The following is a 21,727-nucleotide window of genomic DNA, read 5'->3' on the forward strand; positions in this document are numbered from 1 at the left end:
GCCTCAAAGGCCATGAACTTGGTCTAAACAAGCTTCCAAAGAACATGGCCTCCATGAGAGAGGAAAATAAAAGAACAAAAGGACAGTGGAAGGACTGAGGAAGAAATCACTAAGAAATTGTTTAAAATAATAATAATATGAAGTGATATGAAGAAATAGCAAATAAAGTTTCAAAACATGTAACAGAGAACTGAAATGCATACACATGTCACAATATACATTTATAGACTGTGAGGCCCCTAGAACCATAAGAAATGCAAAAAAATCACTGTTATTAACTCATTCTCAAATTGCCCCCCTTAAACATCAAATTGCCCCCCTGTGGGGCGTGTGCCCACGCTGGGAACCACTGACCTCGCTCTATTGGCCGAGAAATTCCCAGCAAGTCTGTGTGGGCCTTGGAGCCCACAGGTCCCAGGCCTTCCGCTCAGTGTTGGCCCTGGCCACCAGCTCCCCCAGGTGACGGGGTACCTGCCGTTTCCAGCATGCTACTCTTGTTAACAAGGTTACGACCTGACATCACACCCCCCGCCATGGACCCTGGGGAGGTGGCAGGACCTGCCCTTCCCCTCGCTGTCCCAGGTGTGCAGCTGCGGCGCAGGACCCGCTCTGGCGGGGCACCAGGCCCTGCTTTCCGCACCCCACCATGGAGCTCTGTGCCTGGGCCTGCCCTCCGCTCCCCAGGGCTCCCCAGCACCCACAGTACTCAGATGAAAGGAAAACGCAGCAGATTCTGCAGGAAGGCCCAGCACCCCCTCCCCCATGCCCCCCGAGCGTCCCAGACCCCCCAGTGCCGCCCACACACCATTCCCTGTAGCCCAGGCTCCCCAGCTGCCGTGCGGACCCCTCCTGTTCTGGTTCAGTCATGAGTCTGGAAGCTCATCTAGAAATCCTTTATCTATATTTTCTCTTAGAAAAAAAAATATACAGATCTATGGAGTCCCCAGGTTCAGGGTCTTCGTGGGAAGGTGAGAGGGCGCAGACAGCTCCCCAAGGCCGACCCAAGTCCACGTAGGGCTTTGCTGCTCTGGCCCTGGAGCTGGGCTTCCCTGAGATCATCCCCAGGGCTCTGGGCGACAGGAGCCATGCCAGGCCCGGGGTGCAGTGGGCACGAGGGGCAGGGGCTGGGAGGTGCGCTCCACGGACAGATGGAGAGAACACGGGCTAGGACTTAGTCCCTGAGGGAGGACGTGGGCCTCAGGGCACGGGAATGGGGGTCCTGCAGTGGGTGAGCCACTGGGACAGATGCCTGTGGGCACCTCCCATGTGGGCCAGGCGACTGCACAGACGAAGGACTATTGGCTGTTCTGTGTGAACCACGCACGCACCGCCTCCTTGTTCTCCTTCACCCACTTGATGTTGGCTTTGGTCTTCTCCAGGGCCTGGTCCAGAGCCCTCGTGGCTGAGCCGAAGCCTGTGTCCATGTTGTTCTTCTTGAACTGCTCCAACTGCCGGGAAAAGGGAGCGAGTCTCAGCCCAGGCTGGTCTCCTGCAGCTCTGAGCAGAGGGGCCCGGTCCTGGTCCTCCCACCCCGCTGGGGCCAAGTCCTTATCTGGAGCAGAGCTAAGAAGTGACAGCCCCCGGGGTTCAATCTGGCTCCTAGATGATCTAGCCTTCAGCGTGTGATTCTTTAGTGCATGGACTCTCGGTTTTTAATTGAATTGCAGTCTCAATCCAATCAAGGGAGGAGAGAGTGGCAAATGAAACACACACCATGGCAACGAGCAGCTAAATTTAAAAGATGGGCATTTTCACAATACAAATGACCCAGTTGCTTCGACCAATAAGTGGTTTGTTTGTTTGCTTTTTTTTAAAAAAAAAGATGTTACAGATTAAAAAATGCATTAGTGCTGGACATTGTAACTAGGGCAATTAGACAAGAAAGGAAGAAGCAGAACTGCCTCTACTTGGAGATGACATGATCTGCACACAGAAAATCCTTAGACATCTACAAAAAAAAGTTATTTGAACTAATGAGTCCAGCAAGGTTGCAGGATACAAGAGCAATATGTTAAAATCAGTTGTATTTCTACATAGTAGCCATGAAAAATCTGAAAACAAAATTAAGAGAGCAGCTTCATTTACAATAGCATCAAAAAGAATAAAACACTTGGAAATAAATTTGACAAGTACAAGACTGGCTGGTATGCTGGAAACTATGAAACATTTTGGAAAGCGATTAAGAAGACCGAAATAAAAGGAAAAGAGACCCAAATAAATGTTAATGGTTTGGAAGATTTAATGTTATGAACATAGCAATATTCCCTGAACGGATCTATAGATTCTATGCAATCCCTATCAAAGTTCCAATGGCCCTTTCGTGCAAAAATTAGCATCCGATCCTAAAACTCATAAAGAAATTCAAGGGATCCAGAAGAGACAAATAATCTTGCAAAAGAACGAAGTTGTGTTATTCATATTCCTGATATTAAAACTCACTACAAAGCTACAGTAAGCAAGACAGAGTGGGCCCTGTCTGGTCTGGCTCAGTGGATAGAGGTTGGCCTGCAGATTGAAGGGTCCTGGGTTTGATCCCGGTAGGGGGCACATGCCCAGGTTGTGGGCTCGATCCCCAGTAGGGGGCGTGCACGAGACAGCTGATCAGTGATTCTCTCTCATCAATGATGTTTCTCTCTCCCTCTCCTTCTCCCTCTCTGAAATCAATAAAAACATATTAAAAAAAAAAAAAAAGAGTGGTACTGGCATAAGGCTGCACAGATAGATTAATGAAATTGAACTGAGAGTCCAGATAGAAGCCCTCACATTTACAGTCAGCTGATACTCAGCAAGGGTGCCAAGACCATTTGATGGGGGAAAGAACAAGCTTTTCAACAAGCGGGGCAGCGACAACTGGATAGCCACATGCAAAGGAATGAACCTGGACCCCTACCTTACACCATATACAAAATTAAGGAAAAATTTATCAAAGTCCTAAACGCAAGACTTAAAATAATAGGACTCTTGGTAAAAAGCAAGGTGTAAATCTTGGTGACTCTGGATCAGGCAACTGTTTCTTAGATATGACACGAAAAGCACAAGCAACAACAACAAAAAAGAAAGCTGAACTTCATCAAAAGAAAAAAAACTTTATGTATCAAGAGACACCACTGCCGGGCCAGCATGGCTCAGTGGTTGAGAATCGACCTACGAACCAGGAGGCCACAGTTTGATTCCTGGTCAGGGCACATGCCCAGGCTTCAGGTTCCATGCCCAGTGTGGGGCGTGCAGGAGGCAGCCGATCAGTGATTCTCTCTCATCATTGATGTTTCTCTCTCTCCCTCCCTTCCTCTATGGAATCAATAAAAATATATTTTTTAAAAAGAGCCCTAACTGGTTTGGCTCAGTGGATAGAGCATCGGCCTGCGGACTGAAAGGTCCCAGGTTCAATTCCGGTCAAGGGCATGTACCTTGCTTGCGGGCACATCCCCAGTAGGAGGTGTGCAAGAGGCAGCTGATTGGTTTCTAGCTCTCTCTCCCTTCCTCTCTGTAAAAAAATCAATAAAATATATATTTTTTTAAATAATTAAATAAATAAAAAAGAAAAAGAAATTGGCCCCCTTATACATGGCTGGCAGGGATGTAAATTGGTACAGTTACTTTGGAAAACATTTTGGCAGTTTAACCAAAAGTTAAACATAGAGTTACCAAATGACCCAGCAATTCCACTCCTCGGTGCATACCCAAGAGAAATGAAGACACATATGTTCACTCAAAAATTTGTACATGAGTATTCATAGCAGTGATATTCATAATAACCAAAAGGTAGAAATAACCCAAATGTTTTATCAGCCGCTCAATGGACTAGCGAAAGTGGCTTATCCACACAATGGAATAGGACTCAGCCATACCAAGGAGTGATGCGTGCTATGCCATGGATGGACATTGAGAACATTATGCTAAGTAAAAGAAGCCAGACACAAAAGGTCACATGCTGTATGTGTCCATTGTATGAAATGTTCAAAGAGGCAAACCCATGGAGACAGGAAATAGGTTAGTGATTGCCTGGGGCTGGAGACAGGAATGAGGAGCAACAGTTAATGGGTGAAGGGTTCCTTTTAGGAGTAGTAAAAATGCTCTAGAATTAGATGGTGGTGATGGTTGCACAACTTTGTAAATATACTAAAAACCACTTAAAATGGTGAATTTTATGATACACGAATTTTATCTCAAAATTTTTTTATATCTCAATTTAAAAAAAGACAAAGCAACCTAATGCAATGAGTTCACTTTGGCTTCTAATTCAAACATATCAATGACAAAAACTTAGAAGATTTGAAAACGGCCTGGGTATAAGATGATCATTCATTTTCTTGGGTTTGCTAATAACAGTGACATAATGTTTTTAAAATTCCTTTGTTTTAAATATGGCTAAAGTATTTAGAGGTGAAGTTACATAATATCAGTGATTTGCCTGAAAATTTATCCATCCCCACAAAGTGTTGGGAAAATGTTCATAAGTTTTCTAATTGAGTAATGGGTACATGAAGGTTCATGATTTTATCCTCTTTCCTTTTTGCCTGTACAAAAATTCCAAGAGAACTTTTTGGATTGTACTGTCACCATTGAAAAAGTCTGGACACCCAGCTTCCCCTCTCAATGAGGGAGGCCTGACGACAAGGACCCCACGCTCCCTGTGACCACACTCGGAGGGAGCTGACTGGCAGCCGCCCCCTTAGACCCGCGATGGTCCCCGGGGCCCGGGGCTGCTTACCTGCTGCAGCTCGTGTTCAGTGGAGAATCGTCGCGTCACGGCCTGGATGAGGTTGGAGAAGGAGAAGGAGCCACCACCATAACTGCAGGTCAGGGAGAGAGATGAAGGGTGAGGAGGGCGGGAACTAGCACTCAGTGACTGACAGGCGACACTGTATCCGCACAGCTGCCCTGTGATTGGTCCATCTTGTAGATGAGATGGAAGGGCACACTCAAGGGGACCTGAACACAGGTTTCACTGCGGTGTCCTTGCTCCCATCTCTCCAGACATCACTCCCACCAGCCAGACTTTCTCTTCCCTCCAAGTGGGAAAAGGGATGGCCCATCCCCCATCTGCTCTTTCGATGCCCCCACTCCTATGCAGGGTTCACCCCTCTCTCCCAGCCCTGCTGTGTTCTGCGAGCAAAGACATTATGCACCCCTGACATGTTCGCAGCCGACTCACTCATTGAAGAGCTTCTTCCAGTTGATCTGGACAAAGTCCCAGGCCAGGGTTTTCCCGACGATGTTGCCGGCGATGCTGCTGATGGTGGAGGTGGCGTCCTGCTTCCGGATTAAGTTGGGGTCCAGGGTGTAATTCAGGTACCTGTGAGGGCAGGATCTGCGTTAGTGATCACGTCCAAGGGCTGCAGTCAGATGATTCGACAGAGAGCCAGGCTGGCCCAGGAGCCTGCCCTCCCCCCACAGCTGTCCTCCATCCTTTGCCATCCTCTCGGCATGCCAAGGGCTAAGACCCCGTGGTCCTGCCTCCCTCTTGTAGCTGGGACCCTGAAGCCCCTGTGCAGGGTCACTGGCTGGGCCCGGTGTCAGGCCTGACATGACCAGGTATTTGACAGCTATCTGATAGGGAATGAAGGAACAAGAGCTGCGAGCCCTGTGCCATGTAGGGTGGCCACTCCTGACTTTGACTGAGGTGGTCCTGATGGCGTATGAGGCACGCAGTGGGAGCCAGGGGCCCTCATCAAGGGCTTGGGGGTTGGCCTGCACATCCAGAAGGACTGAGGTCCAGCTGTGCCACAGCCCCTCACAGAGAGGGAAACTGAGTCACTGTCAAGTAAAGGCTGAGAGGCTATAGCAGTTAAAAGCACAGGACACAAGCCCTAGCTGGTGTGGCTCAGTGGATAGAGCATCGGCCTGTGGACTGAAGGGTCCTGGGTTCAATTCTGGTCAAAGGCACATGTCCGGGTTGTGGGCTCGATTCCCAGTAGGGGGTGTGCAGAAGGCAGCCGATCAGTGATTCTCTCTCATCATTAATGTTTCTCTCTCTTCCTCTCTGAAATCAATAATAATAATAAAAAAATACAAAAATGTAATACTTAAAAAAAAAAAAGCATAGGATATGAGCCCAGACTTGGGCTAGATTCTTGACTCTAACACTCCTTAAAGCTTCTTTTTTTTTATGTATTTTTTATTGATTTCAGAGAGGAAGGGAGAGGAAAAGAGAGATAGAAACATCAATGATGAGAGAGAATCACTGATTGGCTGCCTCCTGCACGCCCCCCACTGGGGATCGAGCCCGCAACCTGGGCATATGCCTTGACCAGGAATCGAACCTGGGACCTCTTGGTTCCTAGGTCAACGCTCAACCGCTGAGCTACACCGGGCTGGGCTCCTTAAAGCTTTTTGACCTTGGGCAAGTTTTCCGAGCCTCAGGGTCCCCACCCGTAAAATGGAACATCCTGCCGCACTGTGCAGTTTGGTGAGTGTGCAGCCCCTGTGAGGCTGGTTCTTCCTCTCCAGCCCGGGATCCCGGTGGGGAAGGGAACTCGCCCACCGTGCCCGCGGGCCCTCACCTGTTCAGGATCCAGACCTCCTTGCTGCAGGCCAGGGCTGCGCGTAGCTTGTCAGCTTCGTTCACCACGGTGGCTTTTCGGAACTGGTCCCAGGCGAAGTCCCACTCCTCCTCGCCGCCCTGGGCGATGGCGTTGCAGTAGATGGTGGACCGCAGGTTGGGGTGGATCCTGGCATGGGGGGTGGGGGGGAGGGGGGTGGCGGTCAGCAGCGGAGCAGCAGCCGGTGGGAAGGTGGGATCAGGTCCTGATGAAGACAGGGCTGTGGGCTTGAGGGACGAATGAAGCTTGGGGTGGAGCAGGGGACACTCACGGATTGTCACTGGGGTTAGCCATCCACTTGGAGAAAAGGTCCGACACCAGTGCCTTGCATTCCTGAACCCCGCTGGAGCAGGCGGTGCTGATGGCATTAACTTCGTTGTACCTGCCCCGGGGGACACTGGGTCAGACTGGCCAGGCCTCCCCAGCTGACACACGGCTCCAGGAGGGGCGGCCAGGCCGGGGTGCTAAGGCTGCAGCCTGCCATGTCCTCTGGGTCCCCCCTTTGCTCTATGCCTGGGGACCCACATGGGCTGGCACAGGGGCCAGCCCCAGCTTTCCCATCTAGGATCTCAATGACCAGGTCGGTGAAGGGACCTCGGGGTTTCAGTTTGGTCCTTTGTGCAAAGAGGCCAGATGGCCCGCAGGCCCCACAGAGATGGCAGGGGCCCTGCTGGTGGGGCTCACTCCCCGCCTGGCGCTCCCAGTGCAGCCAGGAGTGGAGAGGTCTGGGGGACACTGCCTGGGTGTTGCTCTGGACTCCCCAAGTCAGGGTGGCTGGGGCCCCCATGACCTCCAGACCCAGAGGAGGTCACACTCACTGGTCCATCAGGTTTTCGGGGCGATTCGTCCAGTTACCGGTGAGATTTCCAAAATGATAGAAGAGGGGCGTGACCTGCTTCCTCAGGTATTTCTGAGGAAAAGAGAACATGAGCAGCTTCAAAGGCCAGACTTCGTGTGGGTGGGCAGGTGTCAAGGGCTAAAGGCTAGAGGCAAAGCGACCAGAGGCTCGGGGCCTCCCCCAGGGCCGGACGGCACTCAGAGCCCCCATCCCTCCTAACCTGTATCCGATGATGGAGCTGAGGTTCTTCCCCGCAGAGCCTCAGCACCCCAACACTCTAACCATCACCATTTCTTTTTATTTTATTTTATTATTGTTGAAAGTATTACATATGTCTCCCTTTTCCCCGATTGACCCCCTTCCCTGGCCACTCCTGCCCCCCAGGACAAGCCCCCACCGCCCCAGTGTCTGTGTCCATTGGTTATGCTACAGTATCTTCACATAGGGTTGGGTCTCCTCGGCCCCCGCGGCCTGATTGTTAATGTTCTGTGTTTATTGTGGGGAATTTAGGAAACAGAAAAACATGCAGAAAGTACAAGCCACCAGGAGCTCACCAAAACAGAAATTTCCAAGCTGATGTGTGCCCTTTGCTCTTTTCTACCGAGCGAATCTACACACCTGCGCGCTGCACACTGCACCTGGCCTTGCACCTAAGCCCCACCCCCTGGTGTTTATTTTATTTGTTTTTTCAATCCTCACCCTAGGATATTTTTCCATTGATTTTTAGAGAGCGTGGGAGAGAGAGGGAAAGACAGAGGGAAGTATCAATGTGACTGAAACACATTGATTCGTTGCCTCCTACACGCGCCCCAACCAGGGCCTTAGCCAGGGGTGAGGGTGGGGAGGGAGCCTGCAACCCAGGTATGTGCCCTTGATCAGAATCGAACCCAGGACCCTTTGGTCTGCAGGCCGACGCTGTAGTCACTGAGCCAAACCAGTTAGGGTCCCATCCCATGTTATTAAAGTCCTTTGCAGGCTCTGTTTTTGTTTTAATATATATATATATTATTTTAATTGATTTCAGAGAGGAAGGGAAAGGGAGAGAGACCTAGAAACTGGGGATCAAGCCCGCAACCCAGGCATGTGCCCTTGACCAGAATCGAACCTGGGATCCCTCAGTCCGCAGGCCAATGTTCTATCCACTGAGCCAAACCGGCTAGGGCCCTTCGCAGACTCTGGCTCAACATGGTCGATTGTCATGTGTGCCAACCAGAAGCCACAGCCAAACGTAAAGGAACAAACCCCAAGAACAAAGAGAGTGGGAGAGGAAAGAGCAGGGGGAGAGGCGGCCACACCACTTAGGAGGAGGTGGACAGGCTTGGCAGAGTGACCTGCCTGTGGAGGGATCGGGGGACGGAAGCGAGGGACCGCAGGGGCAGGCTCGGCATTAGAGGGGTAGGTCTGCGGGGGATGAAGGGAGGCGGGGGCTGTAGAAGGGCGATGGAGGCCAGGGCAGCAGAAGGAGGAATTACCCCCAGCCCCCCTCCCTCCCTGGGCAGACCCCCCTTCCCCACCACCAGTGAGGCTAATCAGAGGGGCTCAGAACTGGGAGGTCACCGTGGGAGAGTGGCTGGCCTGCAGAGGGAAGCAGAGGTGAATGGAGCATACGTACTGAACGGAGGTGTCCCCACTCGCCTTCCCCACTCTAACCCACCAGCCTCACAAAACAGAGGATCCCGCTCTGAAGACTGAATGGTCTCAAGGCAACACCCCCATGAGGAGTCACTTGGCCCCCCCAGTCACCCCACAGGGAGACCTGCAGGCGACAAACCCCACCTCTCCACGGGGCTTCTAATCACTTTTTATTTGCCTCCTTCTCAAATCCCAAGTGGCAGCTCAGCCTCCAACTCAAAGAGACAAAAGCCACAGAAGACGCAGAGGAAACCCGTCAAAGGAAGAAAAGAAGGTTTCGGGAAAGCCTGTGATGACTGCCCTTGGCCTGGACGGAGGCACAGACGCTGGGCCAGGAACCGCCCTGGGAGGTTTACAAACACGAGCGAGGAAATGAACACAGCCTGCGGAGGAGAGCGGGTGGGCAGGTCCCAGCGGGCAGAACAAAACGTCAACACGCTGCCAAACCCCAGAGGGGAGACGCGAGGTCCAGTCCCCCAAGAAAAAGAAGGAGAGGAAGAAAGTTGGAAGGAGCAACACAAAAATGTGCAGAGCTTCCAGAAGGGGAAACTGGCCACGTTCAAAGAACCGGAAAAGAGACAGGCTCGCCCTAGCCGGTGTGGCTCGGTGGATAGAGTCGGCCTGCAGACTGAAGGGTCCCGGTTTCAATTCTGGTCAAGGGCACATGCCTGGGTTGCCGGCTCCATCCCCAGTAGGGGGCGTGCAGGAGGCAGCCAATCAATGGTCCTCTCTCATCATTGATGTTTCTATCTCTCTCTCCCTCTCCCTTCCTCTCTGAAATCAATAAAAAATTATTTTAAAAAAGAGACAAGCTCTGGGTTTCTCAACAGAGACTAGACATGAGTGCAGCAAGACCTGAGAGGTTTCTGAGGAATAATTTCCAACGTAGGAACTTCTAAACCCAGGTGAGCTCACGCCGGTGTGAAGGTGGAATAAAGGCATTTCAGAAAATCTGCCCTGGGATGTCCACCTCTCACAAACCCTTTCTCAAAACTCCTGGAAGATGAGACAGAGGAAGACTCGAGGAAGAACCCAAGGACTTTGAGTCCAGGAGAGCGACCTGGCCTATGAGCCGAAGGGGGTTGAAGAAAGCAGGGGTGCCTGGGCAGGGACGGGGGAGCAACGCTGCTGTATTATCTGATACATTTTCATAAGACGGACAAAGAAGGAAATAGGAGCACAGCATTCTGTGCGGCTCAGCCAGAATGCTGCGTAGATAATGGCAACGAAGTAAATGCCACACACTGAGGTGACCCAATATTGTGACAGCCGCATAAGGAAGATGAGGTGATGCCAAGGTAAGTGAGCTCATGAGCTGAAATGAGTTACAACCTCATTCACCATAATACCTCACGCATAGGAAGTTCATGTGAAAAATGTTTAATCAAAACATGATCTCTTCAAGTATGAGCTAGTGGCTCCATAGTATTCCACCAAATGGATAGGCTACTTAACCAACCCAGCTTTGGAACATTTAACTGTTTTGGGGCCGGGCCGGCATGGCTCAATGGTTGAGCATCAACCTAGGAACCAGAAAATCACGGTTCGATTCCCAGGCAGGGCCCGGGCCCGGGTTGTGGGCTCCATCCCCAGTGTGGGGCGTGCAGGAGGCAGCCGATCAATGATTCTCTCTCATCATTGATGTTTCTATCTCTCCCTCTCCCTTCCTCTCTGAAGTCAATAAAAAAATATATATTTTAAAAAGTGTTATGGGGTTTTTGGTCTTCTATAAACCACATGGCAATGAACATTCTTACAGATGCAGCTTCCCCTTCTGGTCTCCCTAGTGGGAGTCCCCTGCTTTAAAGCTGCTAACACCTGCATCTCCCGCCCCTTCTGCCCGTGGGCTGGCTAGACAGGCAGACATTTCACAGAGGGGTTCTCTGGGCTCAGGAGGGGTACCCAAGGCCACGTAGCCGGTAAGACAGGCGTCCTGCGCCCCAGCACAGTAGCCTCTTCTGAAAGGGCTAACTTCCAAATCCGCCAACTTCGCTGGAAGTCTGGGCCCTTCCCTTGCCCTTCCCAACCCGCACCTCCTCAGTGCCGGCGGCCTTCACTCCTGATGCCGCCCGTGCTCACCACTCTGCCAAGCCTGCGCTCACAAAGGCCCTGGGCCGGGTCAGCCTGGAGGGTTTCACCACGCCAGGCGATACCTCCATGGACTTCCTAATGGTGCAATGCCAGGCACCTGGCGAAATGGTCCCCGCGCCCCGCCAGGCTGGCCCTCCCCCCCCACCCCGTACCTGCATGGAGCCGTAGACCTCGGAGCCGTCAAACATGAGCTTGAAGTAGCTCAGGCTGCTCAGGGCGGCCTGCCAGGGCAGGTATTCTTTCTCGTTGATCAGGAAGAGGGTGTTGTCCAGCGCCAGGGTGACAGGGACCTGGCGGGCACTGGGGGTCAAACAGAGGGGCTCAACTTAGTACCCCCAGCTACTCCTCTCTGGGAACCCCAGCCGCCTCCTGGAACCTGAGGTCCCAGAGCCCCAACTGCGCCAGCTCCAGTGTTCACTGGGGTGGGGAATGTGGGTGCCGGGCGATTCCACAAACAAGGCCAGCCAGGCCCTGTCCTCCCCCATTGCCAGTCACAATCCCTTGTTTATTATCCCCATTGTAAAGACGAGGCTCTAGCCAGTTTGGCTCAATGGATAGAGCGTCGGCCCTGGGACTGAAGGGTCCCGGGTTCGATTCTGGTCAAGGCACGTAGCTCGGTTGCAGATTTGATCCCCAGCCCTATCGGGGCACATGCGGGAGGCAACCAATCGATGTGTCTCTCTCACATCAATGTTTCTCTCTATCTCTCACTCTCCCCTCCACTCTCTCCAAAAATCAATGGATGCCTAGCTGGTTTGGCTCAGTGGATAGAGCCTTGGCCTGTGGACTAAAGGGTCCTGGGTTCAATTCCAGTCAAGGGCACATGCCCAGGTTGTGGGCTCGATCCCCAGTGTGGGGGCGTGCAGGAGGCAGCCAATCAATGATTCCCTCTCATCATTGATGTTTCTTTCTCTCTCTTCCTCCTCTCTGAAATCAATAAAAATATATTTTTAAAAAATCAGTGGAAAAGTATCCTTGAGTGAGGATTAACAAAAAAAAAAAAAAAAAGAAGACAAGCCTGCTGCTCACAGTGGGGGGCGGGGGGACCCTTCACACCTGCAGGTCAGACTCAGGATTTCTCACTATGGAAAAGCACCTGCTCACGGCACAAGGCCTTCCTGGCAGAGCCCGTCTGGGCCCGAGGAGGAAGGTGACACTCACCTGGCCAGGTCAAAGGCGTCATGGATGACTTGCGCCCGATTGAGGATCGGGATGACCTAGAAGGAGCAACAGAGGGTGTGACCTCAGGCTGTGACCTCGGGCTGGGCCTGGGGCAGGGGCCCAAGTCCGGGTGGCTGATACCCACCGACAGGTTGTTCCGCAGCTGAGTCTGAATCTTCTTCCAGTTGTCCAGGTCGTAGTTCACCTGGTAATAGCCCGTCACATTGACATTCAGCAGGACCCACTCGTTTGTGGTTTTGAACAGATCATGAGCTGTGGGGAGAGACCAGGGCTGGGGCGGCGTGGCTCAGAAGACCAGAGGCTGACCCTTGACCTCCTCCCTCCCGGCCTCAGCCAAGAGCAGCCTCGTGCAGCTGGGCAACAGCTGGCCACCAGCCTCTGGGGCAAAGCCAAGGAGGTGGGGGGAAGGGGCAGTGGCAGGCTGCCCGGCCGATCTCTACCTCTGGCTGGCTGGTGACCTCGGACAGACCACATGCCACGCCTGAACCTCAGTGCCTGCCTGCCTCCCAGAGCTCCATGTGCCCGGGCCAGTGCCAGCTACCTGGATACCTCTACCCTCACACCTCCAGTCCTCTCAGACTCCCATCCAGGCAGCCCCCTGGCACTGCTCGTCTCTTCAGTGGGGTTTAGCACCCCCTCCTCCCTGCTCTCCCTTCTAGCCTTTCTCCTGGCACCAGAGGGGACCCTTCCACACCTGCAGGTCAGACCCAATCATTTGCCAACTTCCCAGCTGCCCCAGCTCCTCCTGGCCCAAGTGTCGCCTGCATCCTGCAGGGACCGCTGCTCAGTCCCATGTTCTCTCCTGCCTCCATGCCTTACACTTGCTCTTTCCTCTGCCTGAAATGCTTTTCTCTTTTAAAATATATTTTTATTACTTTCAGAGAGGAAGGGAGAGGGAGAGACAGAAACATCAATGATAAGAAATAATCATTGATCAGCTGCCTCCTACACGTCCCCTAGTGGGGGTCAAGCCCGCAACCTGGGCATGTGCCCTTGGTCGGAATCGAACCCGGGACTGCAGGCTGACGCTCAATCGACTGAGCCACACCAGCTGGGGCCTGAAATGCTTTCCTATGACACCATTAGCCCAGCTAACTGCTACTTTTCCTCTAAGACTCAGGTCACCTCCTCCGGGAAGTCTTCCCTGACCTCTCCGTGAAGTTGAATCTCCCTTTATCCCAGCTCCTGGGCCCTGTGCCCAAGTGGCCCAGAGGCCAGACACGCCTCTGTGAAAGCACTCAGCGCAGCTTGTCTTCCCTCTATTCATCGGCAGCCTTGGCCTAGGGCAGAAGATGACTTGCCTTGACCTTGGCTTCCTCAGTGCCGGGTGCTGTCTAACATTTCATGGGGATTGTCTCCTTTAATGCTCACACAATCCCGTGGGGGTAGACACTGAACAGCCCCATTCTATGGATAAAGAAATGGAGACCAGACAGGGATGGTAACTTGCTCAGGGTCACAAAGCTGGGTAGCAGCAGCAGAGTAGAGATTAGAACCAAAGAAGGCAGGCCTGGCCGGCGTGGCTCAGTGGTTGAGCATCCACCTCTGAACCAGGAGGTCATGGTTGGGTTCCTGGACAGGGCACATGCCCGGATTGCAGCTCCATCCCCAGTGGGGGGTGTGCAGGAAGCAGCTGACCCATGATTCTCTCTCATCACTGATGTTTCTATCTCTCTCTCCCTCTCCCTTCCTCTGTGAAATCAATAAAAATATATTAAATAATTTTTTTAAAAAGAACCAAAGAAGGCCTGGCCGGTTTGGCTCAGTGGAGAGAGCGTTGGCCTGCGGACTGAAAGGTCCAGGGTTCGATTCTGGTCAAGGGCATGTACCTTGGTTGCGGGCACATCCCCAGTAGAAGGTGTGCAGGAGGCAGCTGATCGATGTTTCTCTCTCATCGATGTTTCTAACTCTCTATCCCTCTCCCTTCCTCTCTGTAAAAAATCAATAAAATACATATTTAAAATAATAAAAAAAAAGAACCAAAGAAGGCAGCTCCATTTGGGGAGTGAAATGACGAAGGAAGCCCTGGCCGAGGTTGTGGGACCCCAGCACCTGGGCCAGGAGCTGGGAGTGGGGGGCGGGGCTTCTGTCTACAGGGGCGGGGCTTCTGTCTACAGGGGCAGGCCTGCATTACTCTTGGTGGCTCCCTCCAGCCAGGTGTCTTCCTGCATTTTGCCGTTTTTCAGAGACGAGATGTGAACAATCCACTGGTAGCTGCAACAAGAGACCCGAAGGGGGGCGGTGAGAGACGGCAGGCCGTGGCCACCACCAGCGCAGAGCAGCCCTGCCCAGGCTCCCCTCTCTGCCAGACTCTCTGGCACCAGGCGCCCCCCTCCTCCTGGCCCAGGAACGAGAGCCTGTGGGCAGCCGCTGGGGCTGGGACCACCGCAGGCGAGGCCCCTGGGGACCCGAACGAGGACACCGGCCCTGGGGCCCCGTCTGCTCACTTGAAGTCTGAGGGGCGGGTGACATTGGAGTCGGGGTCAAGGAGGAAGTGCTTCTGAGAGATGGTCCCTGTCTTGGTGTCCACGGTGATGAGAGGGAAGCCCATCTGCAGGATCCAGCGGTCCATGATGGTTTTCACACTCTGAGGCAGTTTGATGGCCGTCTGCTGGTCCACAGCCTGGAAGGGGACACACAGGTGAGGGAGCAGTCAGAGCGAGGGCGAGAGCCGTGGACACCCCGAAGGGGGCCTGGGGACAGGCGGAAGGTGTTGCTACTGTACTCATGGGTCTTTTTTCTCTCTTTCCATGCATATGTATTGTTTTCATAACAACAGCAAAATGCCAACAACGTCTGTTAATAACTGAGAAAATAAAAATGACAACAGGGCCAAAAAGGCGGGCAGGAGAGTGTGTCGGAGGGTATAGGCTGAGAAGGGGGGGGCTCCGGGGGCTGCAGAAAGAGGGGGCTCAGGAAAGAGGGAGCCGGAGGGAGGGATGGAGTTGGGGGGCACCTGGCCTGGAGGAGGGCTCACCTTTGCAGGAGGCATGGGAAACTGAGGCAGGGCAAGGAAGCCGGTGGAAGTGGAGGGGAGGGACTGAGTTGGTGAGGGAGGCGGGGCGGGGGCCAGGTTCCTGGCAGATGGAACCTGAGCTGGAGCTTGGCCAATAGGACCCTGGAGCCCAGCTGTGACTGTGACAAAGCCCTGGTGCCCTCTCCCTGGTCAGACTAGCCTTAGAGCAGGGGTGGGCAAACTTTTTGACTCGAGGGCCACAATGGGTTCTTAAACTGGACCGGAGGGCCGGAACAAAAGCATGGATGGAGTGTTTGTGTGAACTAATATAAATTCAAAGTAAAGGAGCGGAGGGGAGAGCAAGAGAACCGGATAGAACAGCCGGATCCAGCCCGCGGGCCGTAGTTTGCCCACGGCTGCCTTAGAGCCAGGGCAGCTGGGAGCTGAAGGGGTCATTTGGGGTGAGGAGGGCCCCAGGGAAGGGGTGGGGCCCCTAGGAGGGAGAGGAAGGGGTGGGGATGAAGGAGAGTGGGCAGACTCCAGCAGAGGAGAAGCAGGGCGGGGCGGTGGAGGGTGGTCAGAGGGTCTGCCCCACAGACAGGGGCTGCTCGGGTCTGAGTGGACAGGAATGCAAGGTGGGGCCGGATGGGAAGGTCCCAGCTGTGCTGAGGGTGCTGGGTGCAAAGTCGTGCTGGGGAGAGGCCGGGAGAGCAGGTTGAATGACTGGCTCCAAAGTTCCCGGTAGAGGAGGGCTCGGGCCTGGGAACCGGGAGGCCCGTGTCCTGAGCACTCAGAGGGGTGGATTCCTGGGCTCCCATCACGGAGCTCGCTACGGGGTGCGGCAGGCCGCCTGCGGGGTCTTGGCCCACGGTTCTCACACCCCCTCCTTCAAGGGGCCATCATAGGGCCATTTTCCTGATCACCAACCGAGGCTCCGAATGACCTGCCCGGGCTGGTGAGCAGTGCGCCGGCACACTCCTTTACACAGGCGTCCCCCTCCCCCCGAGGGACATCTAGTATCTCAGGACCCCAACAGAAGGGCTCAGGGGCAGGCTGTTACCCACCTTCTGCAGGCTGTCCCACAGGTCCAGGTAGGTGGTGCTGTTGTAGGAATAGGTCTGGAGATAGGACTGTGGAAAGAGGCCGCGGTGAGGGCTAAGTTGGGGCCCCAGGCTCCACCACTCCGCCAGGGTGGGAGGCTGGGCTTGGGGAGCAGGGGCAGGGCTGGAGGAAAGCCCCCCACCCCCACCCACCAAGGGCTGGCCCAGCGCACTCACCGCCAGGCCCTTCTTGAACAGGTCCTCAGTCAGGAAGCTGGAGAGCATCCTGAGCACAGAGGCTCCCTGGGGAGGAGGAGGGGTGCTCAGAAAGCTGTGCCCAGCCAGCAGGACCCTGTGACCCCACCCAGCCGGGACAGGTGCTCCCGGAGCCCCACCTCCCTCCCCATGCCCCCCGCTGTCTCGGGACTAGCATGCATGCCGGGCTGCACCTTGCTGTAGGAGATGGAGTCGAACATCTCACTAATCTGGGCCGGCGTGTTGACCTCCTCGGCCGGGGTGGACAGCGGGTGGGAGGAGGCCAGGGCATCCACTGCCATCACACGGTACAGTTCGTTCTGCACTATGATGTCTTTCTGCAAATCCCCAGCCGCCGTCAGGAGACTGTCCTGGGAGGGGTGACCCAGTCCTCCCCCCGCCCCACCCCCAGGCCCCAGGCCCCTGCACAGCGGGCTCACCAGGTTCCAGTGGGGCTCAGCATGGTCAGCACCCAGGTACTCCACGTAGGAGGCGAAGCCCTCGTTCAGCCACAGATCGTTCCACCAGGCCACCGTCACCAGGTTCCCAAACCACTGTGGGGGCGGGGGTCAGCCGCAACCCTTCAGGAGCGCCCCCAACGCCAGGCCTGGGCTGGCGCCTTCTGACATCATCGTGACTCCCGCCTGCTAACCCTCCTCCCTTCCCGGCTACCGAGGGGGGACCTGTGCCCTCGCCTCCCGGAGCCCCCTCCCCGCCCCCCCCCCCCGCTTCCTTTCCCTGCACTCCGCATGCTGTGCCGGCTACCTGGTGGGCCAGCTCGTGTGCAATCACGGTGACCACCCGCTCCTTGTTGCTGCTGGAGGAGGACGCCGGGTCGAAGAGCAGAGAGTTCTCTCGGTAGGTCACCAGCCCCCAGTTCTCCATGGCGCCGGCGTTGAAGTCAGGCAAGCCAATCTGGTCTGGGGAGGCCAGGAGGTTGGCAGGACGGCTTCTGGACATGGAGGCCCCCCCGCCTTCCCCCGTGAGATCCCTCACTCACCGGATTTATCGAGGGGGTAGGGTGTGTTGTAATGTTGGGCAAAGAAGTTTAGGATGCGGCCTGTCACATTCAGGGCATACTGGCCATGGCCCGCCGCGGTTGCACTAGGGCGAGCCCAGATCCGGATCTGCAAAGAGGAGGGAGGTAGGTCAGGGGCCCTCCTGGTCCTGGCAAAGGTGGGCCGAGTCCATGGCTTGGATGAGGTTAAACCAGGAGGCCTGGTCAGCAGAGGAGCGGGCTGGGGGTCCCTGAGGGGCTTTGAGTCCTAGGGAGGATTCTTTGGGGGATAACAATAGCCATAACCACCATGTCTGTCTGGCACCCATGGGTCGGGAACTCCCTTCATGAGGAGGGACCCACTTTTCAGACACAGAGACCGAGGGTCAGAGAACTCCCCAGAGCTGGGATCCAAACCCTGGCCTAACAACTCAGGGGCTGGGATAAACAAGAAGATCCCTCAGGCAAGGCCGATCCGGGTGAGGACAGGTGGGCCCAGCTTCGTACCAGGACTTCTTGATTGGTCGACATGGTCTCTGTCATGTTCACATACGTGAACTCGCTGACGATGTAGGCCAGCAGGTAGGTGGACATGACCGGTGTGGTGTGGAACTCTGTGACGGCCCACGTGGGGTCTCCCTGAAGCGGGACGCTGGGACCTGGGCATGGAGCATTCAGGCAGGTGGGCGTGCATCCTGTCTCCGGCCCTGCGCCCCCGCCCTGGGGCGCCGGCTCCCGGAGGCTGTGTGGCCCCAGGACAGACGTGCTCACCTTTGGGCAGCATGTTGGACAGGGCCGTGAGGTTGTTGGGGTGGATGAGGGTGATGTTAAACCTGGCCTTCATGGCGGGCTCGTCAAAACACGGGAAGGATTTCCGGGCATCGGCAGACTGCATCTGGGTCGTGGCCAGCACCCTGCAAACCAGGGGGTTGCCCGGGGAATGCGTGCACCCATCGGGGTGGGATAGTGGGGCTTTGAGGTGTTTCCGGGCGTGCAGGGGAAGGGGTGCCCCGAGAGCTGGTCTGGCCTAACCCTGCCCTCCCCGCCTGGGCAGGCAGCCTCGGATAGGCCGCTGACTCTGGCAGATGAGAGCTCCTTCCGGACTCGGGTCAAAGTCCCGGCAGGCTCCATCTCTGTGTCAGCTGGGAGCCCACCTTTCTCTCCCCTGCTCTCAGTTTTCCTGTCTAAACCGGGGACACGTTCACCGCTCGTCCCTGACTCCCGACAGTGGGGTAGGGAGGCCTCCGGGCAAGGGTTTGTTGTAGCTGCTCCCCGGGAGCTCCAGAGGAAGGAAGGGCCCACCGAGGGCTCCCGCAGGTTCAAAGGCCTCGAACCCACGCCCTCCCTGGGCCCCCCGGCTCCAGCTCTGCCTCCGCGCCTGGATCTGCCCGCAGCACCGGGCGGCCGAGGTCCAACTTACTTTTTGACGTCGCCGTCCATGTACTCGCTGCGGTAGAAGCCGGCCAGGTCATCAGCCAGCTCGCCCTGGAACGTGCTGCTCATCTCGTACATGACGCCCACCTCCAGCGGGCCCTTCAGGTGCACCACCAGGTACTCGGTGACCTCTACCAGCTCGGTCCTGTCGATTTCGGGGGCCTTGGAGCCCCCCAGGGCCAGCAGGGCCACCCTGTGCCCCTGGGGGGTGTTGGTGTAGTTGAGCTTCTTGCTGTGGATGATGATGATGCTGGTGGGCTCCCGGCACGTGAAGCGGACGGTGCTTGAGCCCTTGAAGATGTACAGGCCGTTCTCAGTGGTGGCGAGGTAGGGCCTCAGCGTCACCTGGTAGGAGTCGGGTACCAGTGACTTGGGGAGGCGATACCGGTTCCACGGCTTGCTCTGGTCCAAGGTGGTGGTGGGCATGGTGGTGGTGGTGGGGGTGGGGACCTGGGCCGAGCTCTCGGCATTCTTGTTCTTCTCCTGGGCATACACCACAGACAGGGCGATGATGGTGCAGGCGGCCGCCACGCCCAGGACGATGCCCAGGATGCCCAAGGCCTTGGAAATGTAGAAGCCCTTGGCCATGGTGAGGGTGGGAGTTCGGGAGGCTCAGGACAGGCAGGGAACAGAGCTCCCTGGGGCCAGGCTTATATCCCAGAAGGGAGGAGCCCCACAGCCGCAAACTGGGCAAAAATTAACCAGGGCTCCGACAGGCAAAGGTCACTGGACTGGGCAGGGGCGAGCTCTGCCCAGGCTCCGGAGAGGAGACCCGGGGACAGTGCACCTGCGGGAAGCAAACAGTATCCAGTTACAGGCTGCTGGCTGCCTGGAGCCTCACCCCCACCCCACCCCCGCCCTCCTGAAGGGTAGTGGGTGCAGTGCTATCTGTGTGCAAGCTGAGATGGTGGGGACAGGAGAAGGCGGATCGAGGTGAGAGTGAGGAAGGACTCCCCAGGAACAAGAGGTGGGAGATGCAGAAAAGGGGAGAGTGGGTTTCCGAGTCAGGAATACACTGGGACTCCCCTGCGGCCCGAGCTGGAAGGGTGCCCAGCCCCCCTGCATTCCTCTAGAGCAGGCAGGTTCCCAGGTGCCCCCCCTTTTCCTTTTTCCTCAATAATGAGCTCGCTGAGTAGAATGAGATAAGCTGTTTTGCCAGTTTTTCCCTTGGGTTAATCCTCACCCGAGGATATTGTTCCATTGATTTTTAGGAAAAGTGGAAGAGAAAGGGAGAGACAGAGGGATGTTGAGAAACACATCGATTGGTTGCCTCCTGCACAGGCTCCGGGCTGGGGAGGAGGAGCCTGCAACCTATGTGTGTGCCCTTGACTGGAATCGAACCCGGGACCCTTTGGTCCTCAGGCGGACACTATCCATTGAGCCACACTGGCTAGGGCTGTCTGGCCTTTTTTTTTTAAAAAAAAAATATATATTTTATTGATTTTTTTACAGAGAGGAAGGGAGAGGGATAGAGCGTTAGAAACATCGATGAGAGAGAAACATCGATCAGCTGCCTCCTGCACACCCCCTACTGGGGATGTGGCCGCAACCAAGGTACATGCCCTTGACTGGAATCGAACCTGGGACCTTTCAGTCCGCAGGCTGATGCTCCATCCACTGAGCCACACCGGTTAGGGCTGTCTGGCCCTTTTAAGACAGGAGGCTGGTGGAGGCTTAATCTCTTGACCAGCCATGACCTTGGGTGGGTAGCTTTATCTTTCTGAGACCTCTTTCCTCATGACAGTCTTTACCTCTCTTGTTCACGGAACAGATTTAATGAGAAAAGATATTAAACACCACGGAGCAGAACCTAAAAGGCACCCCCCTCCTTTCTTACCCAGGGCTCGGCCACGGCTTCTCTTCCTATCCTTGGCAGAAATGAGAATAGCACTCATCATTCTCAATAAAATGGCAAAACTGCCCCAGCCGGTTTGGCTCAGAGGAAACTGATGTCCATTCTTACCCTTCCCATCCACCAGCCTAGTTCCTCAAGCCTTGGCACCACCTGACCCTCACCCTCACGTCCAGTACCCCCCCTCCCCCGATCTCACCACTCCTGGGTCAAAGCCACTCGCATTGTTTATGTGGACACTGCTGTGCCCTCACCGACTCCCCACATCCCTCTTCCACTCAGCCCCCCTCAAACCTCTTCACCAAACAAACTGGATCATTATTTTCTACTGAAACGGGTGGAATGAAATGTTCCCCAAAACTGCTCCATCGAGTCAAGCCCACCAGGACTACGGCAGTTGTCCACAGGCTGCCATACAACAGTGGTCCAGAAACTACTGAGACATCTTTTAAGTTTGTTTTTCTGATCGAAAGCCAAGCCATCGCCCAGCTGGGTGTGGCTCAGCGGTTGAATGTCAACCCAGGAAGCAAGAGGTCACTGATTTGATTCCCGGTCAGGGCCTATGCCCAGGTTGTGGGCTCGATCCTGAGTAGGGGGTGTGCAGGAACCAGCCCATCAATGATTCTCTCTCATCAATGATGTTTCTATCTCTCTCCCTCTCCCTTCCTCTCTGAAATCAATAAAAAATTTACATATATAAAAGGCTAATATGCTAAGTATCCATCCAGGTAATGACATCACATAGCAACACCCAGCTTCCTCTCCCTAGCGACTAGCCTCCTTGCAGTTTCTTCAGCCCAGGAACATGACTTGCTTTATAGCCAGGTGCAAACATTTCACATTTTAACCAAATGTCTGTGAAGTGTTTTCCCGTGCCTCATCTCATTTGATCCTCACAGTAGGTAGAT

The 21,727-nt window shown here is 54.9% G+C and overlaps 1 protein-coding gene across 1 annotated transcript; it reads right to left on the reverse strand.

Annotated features, from left to right (window-relative positions):
• Positions 1-879: 879 nt before the first annotated feature.
• On the reverse strand, positions 880-19,754 carry ANPEP (alanyl aminopeptidase, membrane). The gene is made up of 20 exons (XM_080651570.1): positions 18,954-19,754; positions 18,305-18,447; positions 18,041-18,192; positions 17,537-17,663; positions 17,302-17,456; positions 16,977-17,090; positions 16,731-16,874; positions 16,519-16,584; positions 16,306-16,371; positions 14,733-14,908; positions 14,420-14,499; positions 12,410-12,537; positions 12,265-12,320; positions 11,256-11,403; positions 7,361-7,452; positions 6,814-6,924; positions 6,504-6,671; positions 5,156-5,296; positions 4,712-4,793; positions 880-1,448 (listed from the first exon to the last, which is right to left on the reverse strand). The coding sequence occupies exons 1-20, from the start codon at positions 19,553-19,555 to the stop codon at positions 1,296-1,298; spliced, it is 2,904 nt and encodes a 967-aa protein (XP_080507696.1). The 5' UTR covers positions 19,556-19,754; the 3' UTR covers positions 880-1,295.
• Positions 19,755-21,727: the final 1,973 nt, after the last annotated feature.

The sequence above is a fragment of the Plecotus auritus genome (genome assembly GCF_963455305.1).
Source record: "Plecotus auritus genome assembly, chromosome: 15".
Classification (NCBI taxonomy): Eukaryota; Metazoa; Chordata; class Mammalia; order Chiroptera; family Vespertilionidae; genus Plecotus; species Plecotus auritus.